The 20,424-nt window shown below is 40.5% G+C and overlaps 1 protein-coding gene across 1 annotated transcript; it reads left to right on the forward strand.

The window, feature by feature from the left end:
• The first annotated feature begins 15,335 nt into the window (after positions 1–15,335).
• LOC141654773 (uncharacterized) lies at positions 15,336–19,554 on the forward strand. Its single transcript, XM_074461892.1, has 4 exons — positions 15,336–15,907; positions 15,995–17,474; positions 17,724–18,443; positions 19,471–19,554. Exons 1-4 carry the CDS (start codon positions 15,336–15,338, stop codon positions 19,552–19,554), a joined length of 2,856 nt encoding a protein of 951 aa, XP_074317993.1.
• Positions 19,555–20,424: the final 870 nt, after the last annotated feature.

Genomic DNA, 20,424 nt, shown 5'->3' on the forward strand with positions numbered 1-20,424 from the left:
ACAGGGACAAATGGTTCACACAAGGACTAAAGAACAACGATTCACTAGGAGTAATGAACAAGGACAAATGGTTCACACATCGAGTCACAAGGACAAATGAACAAGGACAAATGGTTCACACAACGAGTCACAAGGACAAATGGTTTTCACAACGAGTCACAAGGACTAAAGATTAAGGACAAATGGTTTAAACAACAAGTCACATGGACTAAAGAACAAGGACAAATGGTTCACACAACGAGTCACAAGGACGAAAGATTAAGGAGAAATGGTTTAAACAATGAGTCACATGGACTAAAGAATTAGGAAAAATGGTTCACACAACGAGTCACAAGGACTAATGAACAAGGACAAATATTTCACACAACGAGTGACAAGGACAAATGGTTCACACAACGAGTCACAAGGACTAATGAACAAGTACAAACATTTCACAAAACGAGTCACAAGGACTAAAGAACAAGGACAAATGGTTTGCACAAGGACTAAAGAACAACGATTCACTAGGAGTAATGCACAAGGACAAATGGTTCACACATCGAGTCATAAGGATAAATGAACAAGGACAAATGGTTCACAAAACGAGTCACAAGGACTAAAGATTAAGGAGAAATGGTTTAAACAACGAGTCACATGGACTAAAGAACAAGGACAAGTGGTTCACAAAACGAGTCACAAGGACTAATGAACAAGGACAAATATTTCACACAACGAGTCACAAGGACTAAAGAACAGGGACAAATGGTTCACACAAGGACTAAAGAACAACGATTCACTAGGAGTAATGAACAAGGACAAATGGTTCACACATCGAGTCACAAGGACAAATGGTTCCTAAAACGAGTCACAAGGACAAAAGATTAAGGACAAATGGTTTAAACCACGAGTCACATGGACTAAAGAACAAGGACAAATGGTTCTCACGACGAGTCACAAGGACTAAAGATTAAGGAGAGATGCTTTAAATAATGAGTCACATGGACTAAAGAACAAGGAAAAATGGTTCACACAACGAGTCACAAGGACTAATAAACAAGGACAAATATTTCACACAACGAGTCACAAGGACTAAAGAACAGGGACAAATGGTTCACACAAGGACTAAAGAACAACGATTCACTAGGAGTAATGAACAAGGACAAATGGTTCACACATCGAGTCACAAGGACAAATGGTTCCTAAAACGAGTCACAAGGACAAAAGATTAAGGACAAATGGTTTAAACCACGAGTCACATGGACTAAAGAACAAGGACAAATGGTTCTCACGACGAGTCACAAGGACTAAAGATTAAGGACAAATGGTTTAAACAACGAGTCACATGGACTAAAGAACAAGGACAAATGGTTCACACAACGAGTCACAAGGACTAATGAACAAAGACAAATCTTTCAGACAACGAGTCACAAGGAAATATGAACATGGACAAATGTTTCACACAAGGACTAAAGAACAACGATTCACTAGGTGTAAGGAAGAAGGACAAATGGTTCACACATCGAGTCACAAGGACAAATGAACAAGGTCAAATGGTTCACACAACGAGTCACAAGGACTAAAGATTTAGGACAAATGGTTTAAACAACGAGTCACATGGACTAAAGAACAAGGACAAATGGTTCACACAACGAGTCACAAGGACTAATGAACAAGGACAAATATTTCACACAACGAGTCACAAGGACTAAAGAACGGGGAGAAATGGTTCACACAAGGACTAAAGAACAACGATTCACTAGGAGTAATGAACAAGGACAAATGGTTCACACATCGAGTCACAAGGACAAATGAACAAGGACAAATGGTTCACACAACGAGTCACAAGGACTAAAGATTAAGGACAAATGGTTTAAACAACGAGTCACATGTACTAAAGAACAAGGACAAATGGTTCACACAACGAGTCACAAGGACTAATGAACAAGGACAAATATTTCACACAACGAGTCACAAGGACTAAATAACAAGGACAAATGGTTCACACAAGGTCTAAAGAACAACGATTCACTAGCAGTAATGAACAAGGAAAAATGGTTCACACATCGAGTCACAAGGATAAATGGTTCACACAACGACTCACAAGGACTAAAGATTAAGGAGAAATGGTTTAAACAACGAGTCACATGGACTAAAGAACAAGGACAAATGGTTCACACAACGAGTCACAAGGACTAATGAACAAGGACAAATATTTCACACAACGAGTCACAAGGACTAAAGAACAGGGACAAATGGTTCACACAAGGACTAAAGAACAACGATTCACTAGGAGTAATGAACAAGGACAAATGGTTCACACATCGAGTCACGAGGACAAATGAACAAGGACAAATGGTTCACACAATGAGTCACAAGGACTAAAGATTAAGGACAAATGGTTTAAACAACGAGTCACATGGACTAAAGAACAAGGACAAATGGTTCACACAACGAGTCACAAGGACTAATGAACAAGGACAAATCTTTCAGACAACGAGTCACAAGGAAATATGAACATGGACAAATGTTTCACACAACGAGTCACAAGGACAAATGGTTTTCACAACGAGTCACAAGGACTAAAGATTAAGGACAAATGGTTTAAACAACAAGTCACGTGGACTAAAGAACAAGGACAAATGGTTCACACAACGAGTCACAAGGACTAAAGATTAAGGAGAAATGGTTTAAACAATGAGTCACATGGACTAAAGAATTAGGAAAAATGGTTCACACAACGAGTCACAAGGACTAATGAACAAGGACAAATATTTCACACAACGAGTGACAAGGACAAATGGTTCACACAACGAGTCACAAGGACTAATGAACAAGTACAAACATTTCACAGAACGAGTCACAAGGACTAAAGAACAAGGGCAAATGGTTTGCACAAGGACTAAAGAACAACGATTCACTAGGAGTAATGAACAAGGACAAATGGTTCACACATCGAGTCACAAGGACAAATGAACAAGGACAAATGGTTCACACAACGAGTCACAAGGACTAAAGATTAAGGACAAATGGTTTAAACAACGAGTCACATGGACTAAAGAACAAGGACAAATGGTTCATACAACGATTCACAAGGACTAATGAACAAGGACAAATATTTCACACAACGAGTCACAAGTACTAAAGAACAAGGACAAATGGTTCACACAAGGACTAAAGAACAACGATTCACTAGGAGTAATGAACAAGGACAAATGGTTCACACATCGAGTCACAAGGATAAATGAACAAGGACAAATGGTTCACAAAACGAGTCACAAGGACTAAAGATTAAGGACAAATGGTTTAAACAACGAGTCACATGGACTAAAGAACAAGGACAAATGGTTCACACAACGAGTCACAAGGACTAATGAACAAGGACAAATATTTCACACAACGGGTCACAAGAACTAAAGAACAGGGACAAATGGTTCACACAAGGACTAAAGAACAACGATTCACTAGGAGTAATGAACAAGGACAAATGGTTCACACATCGAGTCACGAGGACAAATGAACAAGGACAAATGGTTCACACAATGAGTCACAAGGACTAAAGATTAAGGACAAATGGTTTAAACAACGAGTCACATGGACTAAAGAACAAGGACAAATGGTTCACACAACGAGTCACAAGGACTAATGAACAAGGACAAATCTTTCAGACAACGAGTCACAAGGAAATATGAACATGGACAAATGTTTCACACAACGAGTCACAAGGACAAATGGTTTTCACAACAAGTCACAAGGACTAAAGATTAAGGACAAATGGTTTAAACAACAAGTCACATGGACTAAAGAACAAGGACAAATGGTTCACACAACGAGTCACAAGGACTAAAGATTAAGGAGAAATGGTTTAAACAATGAGTCACATGGACTAAAGAATTAGGAAAAATGGTTCACACAACGAGTCACAAGGACTAATGAACAAGGACAAATATTTCACACAACGAGTGACAAGGACAAGTGGTTCACACAACGAGTCACAAGGAGTAATGAACAAGTACAAACATTTCACAAAACGAGTCACAAGGACTAAAGAACAAGGACAAATGGTTTGCACAAGAACTAAAGAACAACGATTCACTAGGAGTAATGAACAAGGACAAATGGTTCACACATCGAGTCATAAGGATAAATGAACAAGGACAAATGGTTCACAAAACGAGTCACAAGGACTAAAGATTAAGGAGAAATGGTTTAAACAACGAGTCACATGGACTAAAGAACAAGGACAAATGGTTCACACAACGAGTCACAAGGACTAATGAACAAGGACAAATATTTCACACAACGAGTCACAAGGACTAAAGAACAGGGACAAATGGTTCACACAAGGACTAAAGAACAACGATTCACTAGGAGTAATGAACAAGGACAAATGGTTCACACATCGAGTCACAAGGACAAATGGTTCCTAAAACGAGTCACAAGGACAAAAGATTAAGGACAAATGGTTTAAACCACGAGTCACATGGACTAAAGAACAAGGACAAATGGTTCTCACGACGAGTCACAAGGACTAAAGATTAAGGAGAGATGCTTTAAACAATGAGTCACATGGACTAAAGAACAAGGAAAAATGGTTCACACAACGAGTCACAAGGACTAATAAACAAGGACAAATATTTCACACAACGAGTCACAAGGACTAAAGAACAAGGACAAATGGTTCTCACAAGGTCTAAAGAACAACGATTCACTAGGAGTAATAAACAAGGACAAATGGTTCACACATCGAGTCACAAGGACAAATGAACAAGGACAAATGGTTCACACAACGAGTCACAAGGACTAAAGATTAAGGACAAATGGTTTAATCAACGCGTCACATGGACTAAAGAACAAGGACAAATGGTTCACACAACGAGTCACAAGGACTAAAGATTAAGGAGAAATGGTTTAAACAATGAGTCACATGGACTAAAGAATTAGGAAAAATGGTTCACACAACGAGTCACAAGGACTAATGAACAAGGACAAATATTTCACACAACGAGTGACAAGGACAAATGGTTCACACAACGAGTCACAAGGACTAATGAACAAGTACAAACATTTCACAGAACGAGTCACAAGGACTAAAGAACAAGGACAAATGGTTTGCACAAGGACTAAAGAACAACGATTCACTAGGAGTAATGAACAAGGACAAATGGTTCACACATCGAGTCATAAGGATAAATGAACAAGGACAAATGGTTCACAAAATGAGTCACAAGGACTAAAGATTAAGGAGAAATGGTTTAAACAACGAGTCACATGGACTAAAGAACAAGGACAAATGGTTCACACAACGAGTCACAAGGACTAATGAACAAGGACAAATATTTCACACAACGAGTCACAAGGACTAAAGAACAGGGACAAATGGTTCACACAAGGACTAAAGAACAACGATTCACTAGGAGTAATGAACAAGGACAAATGGTTCACACATCGAGTCACAAGGACAAATGGTTCACACAACGAGTCACAAGGACTAAAGATTAAGGACAAATGGTTTAAACAACGAGTCACATGGACAAAAGAACAAGGACAAATGGTTCATACAACGATTCACAAGGACTAATGAACAAGGACAAATATTTCACACAACGAGTCACAAGGACTAAAGAACAAGGACAAATGGTTCACACAAGGACTAAAGAACAACGATTCACTAGGAGTAATGAACAAGGACAAATGGTTCACACATCGAGTCACAAGGATAAATGAACAAGGACAAATGGTTCACAAAACGAGTCACAAGTACTAAAGATTAAGGACAAATGGTTTAAACAACGAGTCACATGGACTAAAGAACAAGGACAAATGGTTCACACAACGAGTCACAAGGACTAATGAACAAGGACAAATATTTCACACAACGAGTCACAAGGACTAAAGAACAAAGACAAATGGTTCACACAAGGACTAAAGAACAACGATTCACTAGGAGTAAGGAAGAAGGACAAATGGTTCACACATCGAGTCACAAGGACAAATGAACAAGGGCAAATGGTTCACACAACGAGTCACAAGCACTAAAGATTTAGGACAAATGGTTTAAACAACGAGTCACATGGACTAAAGAAAAAGGACAAATGGTTCACACAACGAGACACAAGGACTAATGAACAAGGACAAATATTTCACACAACGAGTCACAAGGACTAAAGAACAGGGACAAATGGTTCACACAAGGACTAAAGAACAACGATTCACTAGGAGTAATGAACAAGGACAAATGGTTCACACATCGAGTCACAAGGACAAATGAACAAGGACAAATGGTTCACACAACGAGTCACAAGGACTAAAGATTAAGGACAAATGGTTTAAACAACGAGTCACATGGACTAAAGAACAAGGACAAATATTTCACACAACGAGTCACAAGGACTAAATAACAAGGACAAATGGTTCACACAAGGACTAAAGAACAACGATTCACTAGGAGTAATGAACAAGGAAAAATGGTTCACACATCGAGTCACAAGGATAAATGGTTCACACAACGAGTCACAAGGACTAAAGATTAAGGAGAAATGGTTTAAACAACGAGTCACATGGACTAAAGAACAAGGACAAATGGTTCACACAACGAGTCACAAGGACTAAAGAACAGGGACAAATGGTTCACACAAGGACTAAAGAACAGCGATTCACTAGGAGTAATGAACAAGGACAAATAGTTCACACATCGAGTCACGAGGACAAATGAACAAGGACAAATGGTTCACACAATGAGTCACAAGGACTAAAGATTAAGGACAAATGGTTTAAACAACGAGTCACATGGACTAAAGAACAAGGACAAATGGTTCACACAACGAGTCACAAGGACTAATGAACAAGGACAAATCTTTCAGACAATGAGTCACAAGGAAATATGAACATGGACAAATGTTTCACACAACGAGTCACAAGGACAAATGGTTTTCACAACGAGTCACAAGCACTAAAGATTAAGGACAAATGGTTTAAACAACAAGTCACATGGACTAAAGAACAAGGACAAATGGTTCACACAACGAGTCACAAGGACTAAAGATTAAGGAGAAATGGTTTAAACAATGAGTCACATGGACTAAAGAATTAGGAAATGCAGCAGAAGCTGATAACCAGGCCAACACCTTTTTTATGACAAGCACAATTCAATCCAGTGACACCACTCAGGCAACCTCAACTGCCAGTCCAACTTCACTAGACCACAAGAACAGCAGCCAGGCTAGCCACCAGCAGCCACCTTGGCCAGCTGAATCCTTATTCAACTAGTCACAAATTAATCCTAAGGAGCCAGGCCAAATTCCTAAAGCATTGCTGGAGTGTAATGTCCAAGGGTTTAGACAAATACAACAATCAAACCAGCAAACTAAAGACAGTTTCTCAGGAATGCAATAAACTTGTGCTAATTAATAAAATTATGTACTGACCTCCTAAAATCATGAAACTTGGCAGTAAATTACTTTGATATAAGAACTACTTCTGAGCAAAAGACCAGGATTTTTAGAGGACTCAAGGTATTTTTAAGATTCAATCAATCGACGACAGACACCAAGGACTGTAATTGAGACAGTTCTGGGATAATGCTTGAAAGGAGGGAACTTGGATATAATTATCAACTGAAAAACCCACAGAATACTCACAGGGAATTAAGCTAATAATTTAGGGTGTTAAAGTTAAGAAATTCCACAGATTAACACAGAAAGACTCAATCAAACAAACAAAGAAAGCTAAACTATCCACAGTCTAAGCACAGGAAAGTTTATACTCTACTAACAGGTACTTAATCAATAACCACAGTCTAAGCACAGGTTATTATCAAGCCTGACTCTAATCTACAGACTAAGCACAAGATTAAGAGGTTCAAATTTGAGAGAAATCTCAGGTTTCATTCATAAATCAGCTGTCCTCCAACAGTCTGAGTTGAGGTCCATATATAGGCCTTTTTAGGTTACAAACTTGAAAGAAAAACTACATCCAAGGGTCAGGATCTCTCCTCACATGCTGGTAAGAGTCAAAGTACAATATTACAACGGTTTAAAAGCTCTTAATTGTAAACTGGAATGAAAACAAAAGAGAAATGCAGGTGATAGTGACATGTTGTGGTCCTTTGCTGCATTGCTGGCTTCTCTGTTGAATGTAGGCACTTGAGGACGAAATGATTGAGTCCTTGGCATTAAAATTGGCTCTAGGTTGTATCTGGTATATGGGAAGACAAGCCAAAAGTTCCTTGCATGCTTTTTCCTCATGGTTTAGCCAGAAATGGAAAGATTGCTTTTGTTGTTTGTCAATTTCTGCAGTTCTGTTCCAGCTTAGTTTTCTATGACTTGCATTGTGATTCTTCCTTGGACCCCTAGGACTTTTCTGAGCTTAGTTTAATGGCCAACCAGTTGGCCATGGTGGCAGCTGGTGGTTGGGCTTGTACTCGTACCTATTAGCCACTAAACCTAGCCCACTCTGGTTGCTTCCTGAAGTGGTTGTGGTGCTGTTTTGGCCTGCTTGCATTTGTGGAGTGTCCTGGTCAGTAGCTCCTGCTGCAACCTCCCCTGGTTGAACAGGGCTTGTCCTCAAGCCTGGTGACTCCTCCCCCTCAGCATCCTCATAATATGGACTTAGGTCACCTACATTGAAAGTGCCATGTACCTCATACTCTCCTGGTAGATCCACTTTGTAGGCATTTGGTCCAATCCTTTCAATAATTTCAAAGGGGCCATCAGCTCTTGGCATTAACTTGTTCTTTCTTCTTGATGGAAACCTCTCTTTTCTTAAGTGAACCCAGACCAAATCCCCGGAACAAATTCTCTCCTTTTAAAGGTACCTTGGACTTTCTGTATTTCTCATTGGTCTTCTCAATCTCTCTTTTCACAGTTTCATGGAGTTTCAGCAGCTGTTCTGCCCTGGCCTTAGCATCATGATTCATCTCATTTCTTGGTACAGATGATAAGTCTACAGGCATTAGGGGGTTAATCCCATAGACAACCTCAAAAGGACTATGACCAGTAGCAGTTGATGGTGATCTGTTGAAGGCAAATTCTGCTGCTGCTAACTTGATGTCCCAATCTTTTAGACTCTTGCTTACAATACATCTCAGAATCCTACCCAAGGTTTTGTTGGTGACCTCGTTTGGCCATCTGTTTGGGGGTGGTGAGATGTCTTGAACAACAGATTTGGTCTTGAGTAGCTTCCATAGAGTTTTCCAAAAGTAACTCATGAACTTTGTATCCCTATCTGATACAATTGTCTTTGGAACCCCATGAAGCCTTACAATTTCTTTCGGTATAGCTCAAAGAACACTAGCAGATCCTCTGTCTTCTTGCAAGCTATGAAATGGGCCATTTTACTGAACCTATCAACAACAACCATGACTGAATCCTTTCCTCTCTGTGTTCTTGGCAGTGCAACAATAAAATCCATGCTCACATCCTCCCATGGCCTGCTTGGTACTAGTAATGGAATATATGGACCAGTCTGGAAGGAACTCTTAGCCAGTTGACATACTGAACATCTCCTGAGAACATTTTGGACATCCCCCATCATTTTTGGCCAATAGAACTGTTCTTGTAGTATGTCCAGTGTCTTTTGAACACCAAAATGCCCTCCTAAGCCTCCCGAATGGACTTCCCTGATTAGGAGGTCCTCGTAGGAACCCCTTGGAACACATAGCTTGTTCCCTTGGAATAGAAACCCATCTTGCAGCAAGTATTTGTTCCCTGGAACCCTATGCCCTTCAAACTGTGTGATCCACTCCTCGGAGAAGTCAGGGTCTTCCTTGTACATCTCTTTCATGAACTCAAAACCAAGGACCCCGGTTCCCATAGTCGACGTTGATGGAGTGCCTCCTTGATAGTGCATCTGCCACTACATTTTGTTTCCCTTCTTTATACTTGCTGGAAAAGGTGAATGATTGCAAGTACTCCACCCATTTAGCATGCCTGTGACTCAACTTGTGCTGGCCATTGATATATTTCAATGCTTCATGATCAGAGTGCAACACAAATGGCTTTGGTTTCAAATAGTGACTCCAATGCATGACTGCCCTGATAATTGCATAAAATTCTTTGTCATAGGTAGAATACTTTAACTTAGCTCCATTCAACTTCTCACTGAAGTAAGCTACAGGTTTCTGAGCTTGGATCAGGACTGCACCAATGCCTACCCCACTGGCATCACACTCTACTTCAAAGAGTTGATCAAAGTCTGGCAACTTCAAAATAGGGGTCTCACACATCAATTTCTTAATCCCCTCAAAGGACTGCTGAGCACTCTCAGTCCAGTGGAACTCCCCTTTCTTCATACACTCAGTAATTGGAGCAACAACTGAACTGAAGTTCTTGATAAATCTCCTATAAAAGGAGGCCAATCCATGGAACCCCCTCACCTCAGTGATTGTTTTAGGAGTAGGCCATGATTGAATGGCCACAATTTTATCCTGATCAACTGTAATCCCTCTTCCAGAGACAATGTACCCTAGGAATGCCACTTCTTCAACCATAAAAGTGCATTTCTCTATCTTGCCAAATAGTTTTTGTTCCTTGAGGATCCTGAACACAGCTTCAAGATGTTTCAAGTGTTCCCTTTCACTGCTGCTATAAACCAAGATGTCATCAAAGTAGACCACTGCAAATTTGCCTAAACATGGCCTTAGCACCTCAGTCATCAGTCTCATAAAGGTGCTTGGTGCATTAGAAAGACCAAATGGCATCACAAGCCACTCATACAGTCCATGTTTAGTTTTGAAGGCAGTCTTCCACTCATCTCCTTCCCTTATCCTGACTTGATGGTACCCTTGCCTGAGATCAATTTTAGAAAATACCATGGCACCACTGAGCTCATCTAACATGTCATCCAACCTTGGTATTGGGAACCTGTACTTGACAGTGATGTTGTTAATGGCCCTGCTGTCAGTACACATCCTCCATGTTCCATCTTTCTTGGGAACAAGTAGAGCAGGGACTGCACAAGGACTGAGAGATTCCCTGACAAATCCTTTACTCATAAGTTCCTCAATCTGGTTTTGCAACTCTTTGGTAGCAGTTGGATCACTTCTATAAGCTGGCCTGTTGGGAAGCACTGAGCCTGGAACAAGGTCAATGTGGTGCTCAATGCCCCTCAATGGTGGCAACCCACTAGGCAGCTCTCTTGGAAATACCTCTTTATACCTCTGAATTAAGGGTCTAACTTCAGCAGGTATCTCAGGGCTCCCTTCCTTGCTTACTTCTTTGGATAGTAACATCCAGACAGGTTGTTCTTGCTTCATTTCTTTGATCATGGCTGCTTCAGAAAGAAATAGCACACCATTGTTCTCCTCTGGCATACTTGGACCTCCATAGTTTCTCTGGTTGGGTGGTAATGGGGTCAGAGTAACTTTCTTGCCTTCATGCTTGAAACTATAGATGTTATCCTTCCCATGGTGAGTGGTATTCCTGTCATACTCCCATGGTCTTCCTAAGAGTAGGTGGCAGGCATCCATTGGAACAATATCACACAAGACTTCATCTTTATACACCTTCCCAATAGAAAATGGAACCAAGCATTGCTTGTCCACCCTTACTTCTGCTCCCTTGTTCAACCATCTCAACTTGTAAGGGTTTGGGTGCTCTTGAGTTGTCAGGTTGAGTTTACTAACCATGGCATTTGATGCCACATTTGTACAACTTCCCCCATCTATGATCAGGTTACAAACCCTCCCCTGGACTGTGCATCTGGTTCTGAATATCAGGGATCTTTGATCAGCTTCCAGAGGTGAGTGTTGGGAATGCATAACCCTCCACAAGACTAAGCTGTGACTGTATCGGGGGGGCCACAACCGCATCTTGTTCTGGTTCTCCTTCGCCTCCACTTCCTCCATTATCGTGGTCTCATCTTCCTCATACTGAACCAAACCTTCTCTCTCCCACTTTGCTCTACTTCCATTGTCTTCAAGGTTCTCTTAGAAGGACAGTCCTTCCTAAAATGGCCATACCCTTGGCACTGAAGCATTTAATTTTCCCATCGATCCACGAGATGTGTTGGTTCTAGTATTCACATGACTCTTTCCCTTGTCTGGTGTTGGTTGGGTTGCAAGTTTTGGAGTTTATCCAATCCTAACCCCAGAAAAAGGTTTGAAAGTGGGTCTGGTAAGGGGTTTGGAAGCAGTGACTTTGGCTTTTCCCATCTTTTCAATCCTCAATGCTAGGTTGACTGCCTCATCAAAGGACCAGACTTGTTGCATTCTAACCCTTATAGCAATCTTAGGATCCAATCCCTCAACAAACCTAGCAATTTTCTGCTCAGGCTTCTCAGTGATCTCACATTGCAGGGTAAGTTGTTCAAAGCTCCTAAGATAAGACTCAACAGATTGTTGGTCTTGTTTTAGTCAAGTTAACTTGATAAACATATCCTGTGTGTAATCTTTAGCTATAAACTTATCCTTCAATTTCTTTTTAAGTTTTAGCCAAGATTTAATGGGTTCCTTGCCTTCTCTCATTCTCTGGCTTTTCAGGGTTTCATACCAAAGTGAGGCATAACCTTTAAATTTAAGGATAGAAACTTTGAAAGCTTTCTGTCAAAGATATCCCTTAAATTCAAAGACTCTCTCAACAGTTCTAATCCAGTCTAACAAATCTTCAGGGTTTAAACTACCATGGAAATCAGGAATTTCTACCTTTATATCTTTGTCTCTTTCCATGTAGATGCCCTCTGCCATAGATTCATCAGTATCTGACAAGTCTTCTCCATGCTCCTGGTGGTATGGTTGTCCTCTCCCTGCTCCAACAAAGCCTCTACCCCTGCCTCTGCCTTTGTAGGGTGGCCTGTTAGGAACTCCTTCTGCAAGAGTGTTGACAATATTTACCAGTTCATTGATTCTTCCTGCTATCTGATCCACCCTGGTTTCAATACCAGCAAATCTCTCTTCACTCATGGGTTATTTTTTGTAGTTTTGTTGTAGTTAGGGTAAAAATGAACTCACTTTCCTTCCCAAGACTAACACAAGATAGAATCGTGTTAAAACCTTGCTCTGATATACCAATTTGGAGTGTAATGTCCAAGGGTTTAGACAAATACAACAATCAAACCAGCAAACTAAAGACAGTTTCTCAGGAATGCAATAAACTTGTGCTAATTAATAAAATTATGTACTGACCTCCTAAAATCATGAAACTTGGCAGTAAATTACTTTGATATAAGAACTACTTCTGAGCAAAAGACCAGGATTTTTAGAGGACTCAAGGTATTTTTAAGATTCAACTCGAATCGATCGACGAGACACCAAGGACCGTAATTGAGACAGGTTCTGGGATAATGCTTGAAAGGAGGGAACTTGGATATAATTATCAACTGAAAAACCCACAGAATACTCACAGGGAATTAAGCTAATAATTTAGGGTGTTAAAGTTAAGAAATTCCACAGATTAACACAGAGAAAGACTCAATCGAAACAAACAAAGAAAGCTAAACTATCCACATCTAAGCACGGAAAGTTTATACTCTACTAACAAGTACTTAATCAATAACCACAGTCTAAGCACAAGTTATTATCAAGCCTGACTCTAATCTACAGACTAAGCACAAGATTAAGAGGTTCAAATTTGAGAGAAATCTCAGGTTTCATTCATAAATCACCGTCCTCCAACGATCGAGTTGAGGTCCTTATATAGGCCTTTTTAGGTTACAAACTTGAAAGAAAAACTACATCCAAGGGTCAGGATCTCTCCTCACATGCTGGTAAGAGTCAAAGTACAATATTACAATGGTTTAAAAGCTCTTAATTGTAAACTGGAATGAAAACAAAAGAGAAATGCAGGTGACAGTGACATATTGTGGTCCTTTGCTGCATTGTTGGCTTCTCTGTTGAATGTAGGCACTTGAGGACGAAATGATTGAGTCCTTGGCATTAAAATTGGCTCTAGGTTGTATCTGGTATATGGGAAGACAAGCCAAAAGTTCCTTGCATGCTTTTTCCTCATGGTTTAGCCGAAAATGGAAAGATTGCTTTTGTTGTTTGTCAATTTCTCGATTCTGCTCCACTTAGTTTTCTATGACTTGCATTGTGATTCTTCCTTGGACCCCTAGGACTTTTCTGAGCTTAGTTTAATGGCCAACCAGCTGGCCATGGTGGCAGCTGGTGGTTGGGCTTGTACTCGTACCTATTAGCCACTAAACCTAGCCCACTCTGGTTGCTTCCTGAAGTGGTTGTGGTGCTGTTTTGGCCTGCTTGCATTTGTGGAGTGTCCTGGTCAGTAGCTCCTGCTGCAATTGCACCAAAAATCAGATTGAAAGATAAGTTGCAGGGAGTAAAACAGATAAAGTAAAGTTGCCATTTTTGGCCAAACAAGGGAAAACTCTCAACAAAGAAGAACTTGGCCTGTTCAGCATTCATTTTATAGAGCCTTGAGCCATATAAGATGCCTGCACCAAAGCCATTTGACCCACAACAACCAGCCAAAGATTTCAGCAACCAAAGACAACATGTCACTATCAACCTGCAGCTCTTTTGTTCTTGTTCAGTTTGCCTTAATTTCCTTTGTATCCGTTGTAATATAAGTCCACTACTCTTGTTTGCTTCCTAAGTTTAATCCTGGCCCTTAGATGGAGTTGTCTAGGGTTTATCATGTACTGAACATTTCACAGAAAGGTCTATATAAGGACCCTTTCTCAGTCTGTTGTACTCAGACTTTGATTAATGAAAAAACCTTGAGATTTCTCTCAAAATATTGCAAATCTTTTAACTTTGCTGAGTCTTAGTTATAAGTCAGACTTAATATCTTCTTGTGCTTGCTTAGAAGGTGATTAAGGATCTGTGGTGCTACTTAGAATAGGTCTGTGCTTGCTTGAGCTATTTTAAGTGCATTGTCTGGTTAAGTTTGAATTGATTCTGTGCTTGCTTGAACAATTCATTCTTAATCTTCCTAAATTATTAAGTTTAATCTCTGTGCATGCTTGAGAGTAAATTTGATAATTATATCCTCCTTTGTGTCCAGAAAACATCACAAAACAGTCACAAGAGTCTTCTAAGGAAACTGTCCGAGATTTCTGTTATTTCAGTCTGGTTTTCTATTTGTTAAAATTACTTGGAGTGTGTGTAAAATCCTGAGAATTGGCACAGTTTTAGCTTACCCTCTTAACTAAATTGCCACCAAGTTTCATGAATTTTCAAGGTCATTTACTATTTTTATAAAAATCCCCAAGTTTATTGCATTCCCTGAAAATTGCTCTTTTGCCTGTTTCAGGATTTGTCCTATTTGTGCTTATCCCCATAGTTTACAGTGCAAATTCTGGTATCAGAGCTTAGGTTCATAACACAATCCTACTTTGTGTTAGTCCTGAGTGAGAGAGAGGTCAGTTCTTTTTCCCAGCTACATCAAAACTACAAAAATAACCCAATGAGTGAGGAGAGGCTAGCAGGAATGGAAGCAAAGATGGATCAGTTAACCAACCTGGTTAATGTGACCCTGGAAGCTGTGAACACTGTGATGGCAAACATTCCCACTCCAGAAAGAGGAAGGCCACCACCCTACAGAGGAAGGGGCAGGGGTAGAGGTATCCTTGGAGCAGGAAGAGGCCAACCACACCATGAAGAGGAACTCAACTCAGATTCAGAAGAATCCATGATGGAAGAAGGTAACTACTTGGCTAGAGATAAAGATGTTAAGGTAGAGATCCCTGATTTCCATGGTAGTTTAAATCCTGAGGACTTGTTAGACTGGCTTAGATCTGTTGAGAGAGTCTTTGAGTTTAAAAATTATGATGACAAAAAAGCTTTTAAGGTTGCTATTTTAAAACTCAAGGGCTATGCATCTCTTTGGTATGAGAATATGAAACACCAAAGGATTAGAGATGGTAAGGAACCAGTTAGGTCTTGGCTTAAGTTAAAAAAGAAGTTAAAGGAGAAATTCATAGCAAAAGACTATACTCAGGATATTTTTATTAAGCTGACTCAGTTGAAACAAGAGCAGTTAACTGTCGAGGCCTACCTTAGGAGCTTTGAACAACTAACCCTGCAATGTGAGGTCACTGAAAAACCTGAGCAAAAGATTGCTAGGTTCATTGAGGGTTTGGACCCTAAGATAGCTAGCAAAGTGAGAATGCAGCAAGTCTGGTCATTTGATGAGGCAGTTAACCTAGCCCTAAGAATTGAGAAACTAGGGAAGATAAAACCTGCAACACCCAAATTCCCTACCAGAACAACATTCAAACCCTACACTGGTGTCAAAATTACTGAGGTACCTAAACTAGTTACCCAACCAACAGTAGACAAAGGGAAGGCACCCATGTATCCCAAACCCAACCCACCTTTATCCAGGGATAAGATCAAGTGCTTCCAATGCCAGGGTTTTGGCCATTTTAAGAAGGACTGTCCTTCTAACAGAGCCCTCACAGCTATGGAGATTGAAGAATGGGAAAGGGAAGGTCTAGTTGAGTATGAGGAAGAAGAGACACTGGTTCCAATAGGGATGGAAACTGAGAGGGAAACTGATCAAGGGCAAGTTGTGGCTCACCCTGACACAGGGCACAATTTGGTCCTATGGAGGGTTATGCACTCTCAACCAGCTCCTCTAGAAGCTGATCAGAGATCCATGATATTCAGGAGTAGGTGCACTGTCCAAGGGAGGGTGTGTAATTTGATCATTGATGGGGGTAGCTGTACCAATGTAGCTTCCACCATCATGGTTAGCAAACTGAGCTTGCCTACTCAGGAGCACCCCAATCCATACAAACTGAGATGGTTAAGCAAAGGATCTGAAGTGAGAGTTGACAAGCAGTGCATTGTTCCTTTTTCAATTGGGAAGGTATACAAGGATGAAGTACTGTGTGATGTGGTTCCTATGGATGCCTGCCATCTACTGCTAGGGAGACCATGGGAGTTTGACAGGAATACCACTCACCAGGGGAAGGAAAATGTCTATGTTTTCAAGCATAATGGAAAGAGAGTCACTCTGACTCCCTTACCACCAAACCAGTGGGGTTATGGAAGTCCTAACATGCCTGAGGAGGTTAATGGAGTACTATTTCTATCTGAGGCAGCTATGATCAAGGAGCTGAGGCAAGAACAACCTGTGTTGTTTCTCCTATCAAGGGAAACCAACACTGAATGGAACAAAGATGTGCCTGCAGAGGTTCAACCCCTAATTAAGAAGTACAAGGAGGTTTTTCCAGCTGAGTTGCCTAGTGGATTGCCACCCCTGAGAGGCATTGAGCATCACATAGACCTTGTACCTGGTTCTGTGCTTCCCAACAGGCCAGCTTACAGATGTGATCCCACAACAACTAAGGAGCTACAACATCAGATTGAAGAATTAATGACAAAGGGATTTGTAAGGGAATCATTGAGCCCCTGTGCAGTACCTGCCTTACTAGTGCCCAAGAAAGATGGAAGTTGGAGGATGTGTACTGATAGCAGAGCTATAAACAACATCACAGTCAAGTACAGATTCCCTATTCCAAGGCTAGATGACATGTTGGATGAGCTCAGTGGGGCTCAGGTCTTTTCAAAAATAGATCTCAGGCAAGGGTATCATCAGGTGAGAATAAGAGAAGGTGATGAATGGAAAACAGCTTTCAAAACCAAACATGGCCTGTATGAGTGGCTTGTCATGTCATTTGGCTTGTCTAATGCTCCAAGCACCTTCATGAGGCTCATGACTGAAGTCTTGAGGCCCTGCCTTGGAAAGTTTGCTGTAGTATACTTTGATGACATACTCATTTACAGCAGGAGTCCATCTGAACATGTGTTACATTTGGAAGTGATCTTTAAAATACTCATGGAACAGAAGTTGTATGGGAAGCTTGAGAAGTGTACCTTCATGGTCAATGAGGTAGCATTTCTAGGGTATATTATATCAGGAAGAGGGATTTCAGTTGATCAGGAGAAGATTCAGGCTATGCAAACTTGGCCAGTCCCACAAACAATCACAGAAGTGAGGGGATTTCATGGCCTGGCATCTTTCTACAGAAGGTTCATTAAGAATTTCAGCTCAATTGTTGCACCAATTACTGAGTGTATGAGAAAGGGAGACTTCCAATGGACTGAAACTGCTCAGCAGTCCTTTGAGAAGATCAAAAAGTTAATGTGTGAGGCTCCCATTCTCAAGCTACCTGACTTTGAACAACTATTTGAGGTGGAGTGTGATGCTAGTGGGGTTGGAATAGGAGCTGTCCTAATCCAAGGCCAGAGACCAGTGGCCTATTTCAGTGAGAAGTTAAATGGAGCCAAGCTAAAATATTCAACTTATGACAAGGAGTTCTATGCAATCATAAGGGCTCTTACACATTGGAGTCACTACTTGAAACCTAAGCCATTTGTGTTGCATTCTGATCATGAGGCCCTGAAATACATCAATGGCCAACACAAGCTGAGCCATAGACATGCTAAGTGGGTAGAATTCCTGCAAGCCTTTAACTTTTCAAGCAAATATAAAGAGGGGAAGCAGAATGTGGTAGCTGATGCCCTATCTAGGAGGCATTCTCTGTTGACTGTCATGAGTAACAAGGTCCTTGGGTTTGAATTCATGAAGGAGATGCAGCAGGAGCTACTGACCAGGACACTCCACAAATGCAAGCAGGCCAAAACAGCACCACAACCACTTCAGGAAGCAACCAGAGTGGGCTAGGTTTAGTGGCTAATAGGTACGAGTACAAGCCCAACCACCAGCTGCCACCATGGCCAGCTGGTTGGCCATTAAACTAAGCTCAGAAAAGTCCTAGGGGTCCAAGGAAGAATCACAATGCAAGTCATAGAAAACTAAGCTGGAACAGAACTGCAGAAATTGACAAACAACAAAAGCAATCTTTCCATTTCTGGCTAAACCATGAGGAAAAAGCATGCAAGGAACTTTTGGCTTGTCTTCCCATATACCAGATACAACCTAGAGCCAATTTTAATGCCAAGGACTCAATCATTTCGTCCTCAAGTGCCTACATTCAACAGAGAAGCCAGCAATGCAGCAAAGGACCACAACATGTCACTGTCACCTGCATTTCTCTTTTGTTTTCATTCCAGTTTACAATTAAGAGCTTTTAAACCGTTGTAATATTGTACTTTGACTCTTACCAGCATGTGAGGAGAGATCCTGACCCTTGGATGTAGTTTTTCTTTCAAGTTTGTAACCTAAAAAGGCCTATATAAGGACCTCAACTCAGACTGTTGGAGGACAGCTGATTTATGAATGAAACCTAAGATTTCTCTCAAATTTGAACCTCTTAATCTTGTGCTTAGTCTGTAGATTAGAGTCAGGCTTGATAATAACCTGTGCTTAGACTGTGGTTATTGATTAAGTACCTGTTAGTAGAGTATAAACTTTCCTGTGCTTAGACTGTGGATAGTTTAGCTTTACTGTTTGTTTCAGTTGAGTCTTTCCTGTGTTAATCTGTGGAATTTCTTAACTTTAACACCCTAAATTATTAGCTTAATTCCCTGTGAGTATTCTGTGGGTTTTTCAGTTGATAATTATATCCAAGTTCCCTCCTTTCAAGCATTATCCCAGAACTGTCTCAATTACAGTCCTTGGTGTCTGTCAGTCAGTTCAGTTGAATCTTAAAAATACCTTGAATCCTCTAAAAATCCTGGTCTTTTGCTCAGAAGTAGTTCTTATATCAAAGTAATTTACTGCCAAGTTTCATGATTTTAGGAGGTCAGTACATAATTTTATTAATTAGCACAAGTTTATTGCATTCCTGAGAAACTGTCTTTAGTTTGCTGGTTTGATTGTTGTATTTGTCTAAACCCTTGGACATTACACTCCAAATTGGTATATCAGAGCAAGGTTTTAACACGATTCTACCTCGTGTTAGTCTTGGGAAGGAAAGTGAGTTCATTTTTACCCTAACTACAACAAAACTACAAAAAATAACCCATGAGTGAAGAGAGATTTACTGGTATTGAAACCAGGGTGGATCAGATAGCAGGAAGAATCAATGAGCTGGTAAACATTGTCAACACTCTTGCAGAAGGAGTTCCTAACAGGCCACCCTACAGAGGCAGAGGCAGGGGTAGAGGCTTTATTGGAGCAGGGAGAGGACAACCATACCACCAGGAACATGGAGAAGACTTGTCAGATACTGATGAATCTATGGCAGAGGGCATCTACATGGAAAGAGACAAAGATATAAAGGTAGAAATTCCTGATTTCCATGGTAGTTTAAACCCTGAAGATTTGTTAGACTGGATTAGAACTGTTGAGAGAGTCTTTGAATTTAAGGGATATACTGACAGGAAAGCTTTCAAAGTTTCTATCCTTAAATTTAAAGGTTATGCCTCACTTTGGTATGAAACCCTGAAAAGCCAGAGAATGAGAGAAGGCAAGGAACCCATTAAATCTTGGCTAAAACTTAAAAAGAAATTGAAGGATAAGTTTATAGCTAAAGATTACACACAGGATATGTTTATCAAGTTAACTTGAGCTAAAACAAGACCAACAATCTGTTGAGTCTTATCTTAGGAGCTTTGAACAACTTACCCCGCAATGTGAGATC

The sequence above is a fragment of the Silene latifolia genome, chromosome 1 (assembly GCF_048544455.1).
Source record: "Silene latifolia isolate original U9 population chromosome 1, ASM4854445v1, whole genome shotgun sequence".
NCBI lineage: Eukaryota > Viridiplantae > Streptophyta > Magnoliopsida > Caryophyllales > Caryophyllaceae > Silene > Silene latifolia.

Coding starts and splice junctions, on each gene's coding strand:
- LOC141654773 (XM_074461892.1), top strand. CDS start 15,336: ATGAGTGAGGAGAGGCTAGCAGGAATGGAAGCAAAGATGGATCAGTTA. Junction 15,908..15,994: donor ACTCAGTTGAAACAAGAGCA/GTTAACTGTCGA, acceptor AAAGATTGCTAG/GTTCATTGAGGGTTTGGACC. Junction 17,475..17,723: donor TCAGGCAAGGGTATCATCAG/GTGAGAATAAGA, acceptor CTCATGGAACAG/AAGTTGTATGGGAAGCTTGA.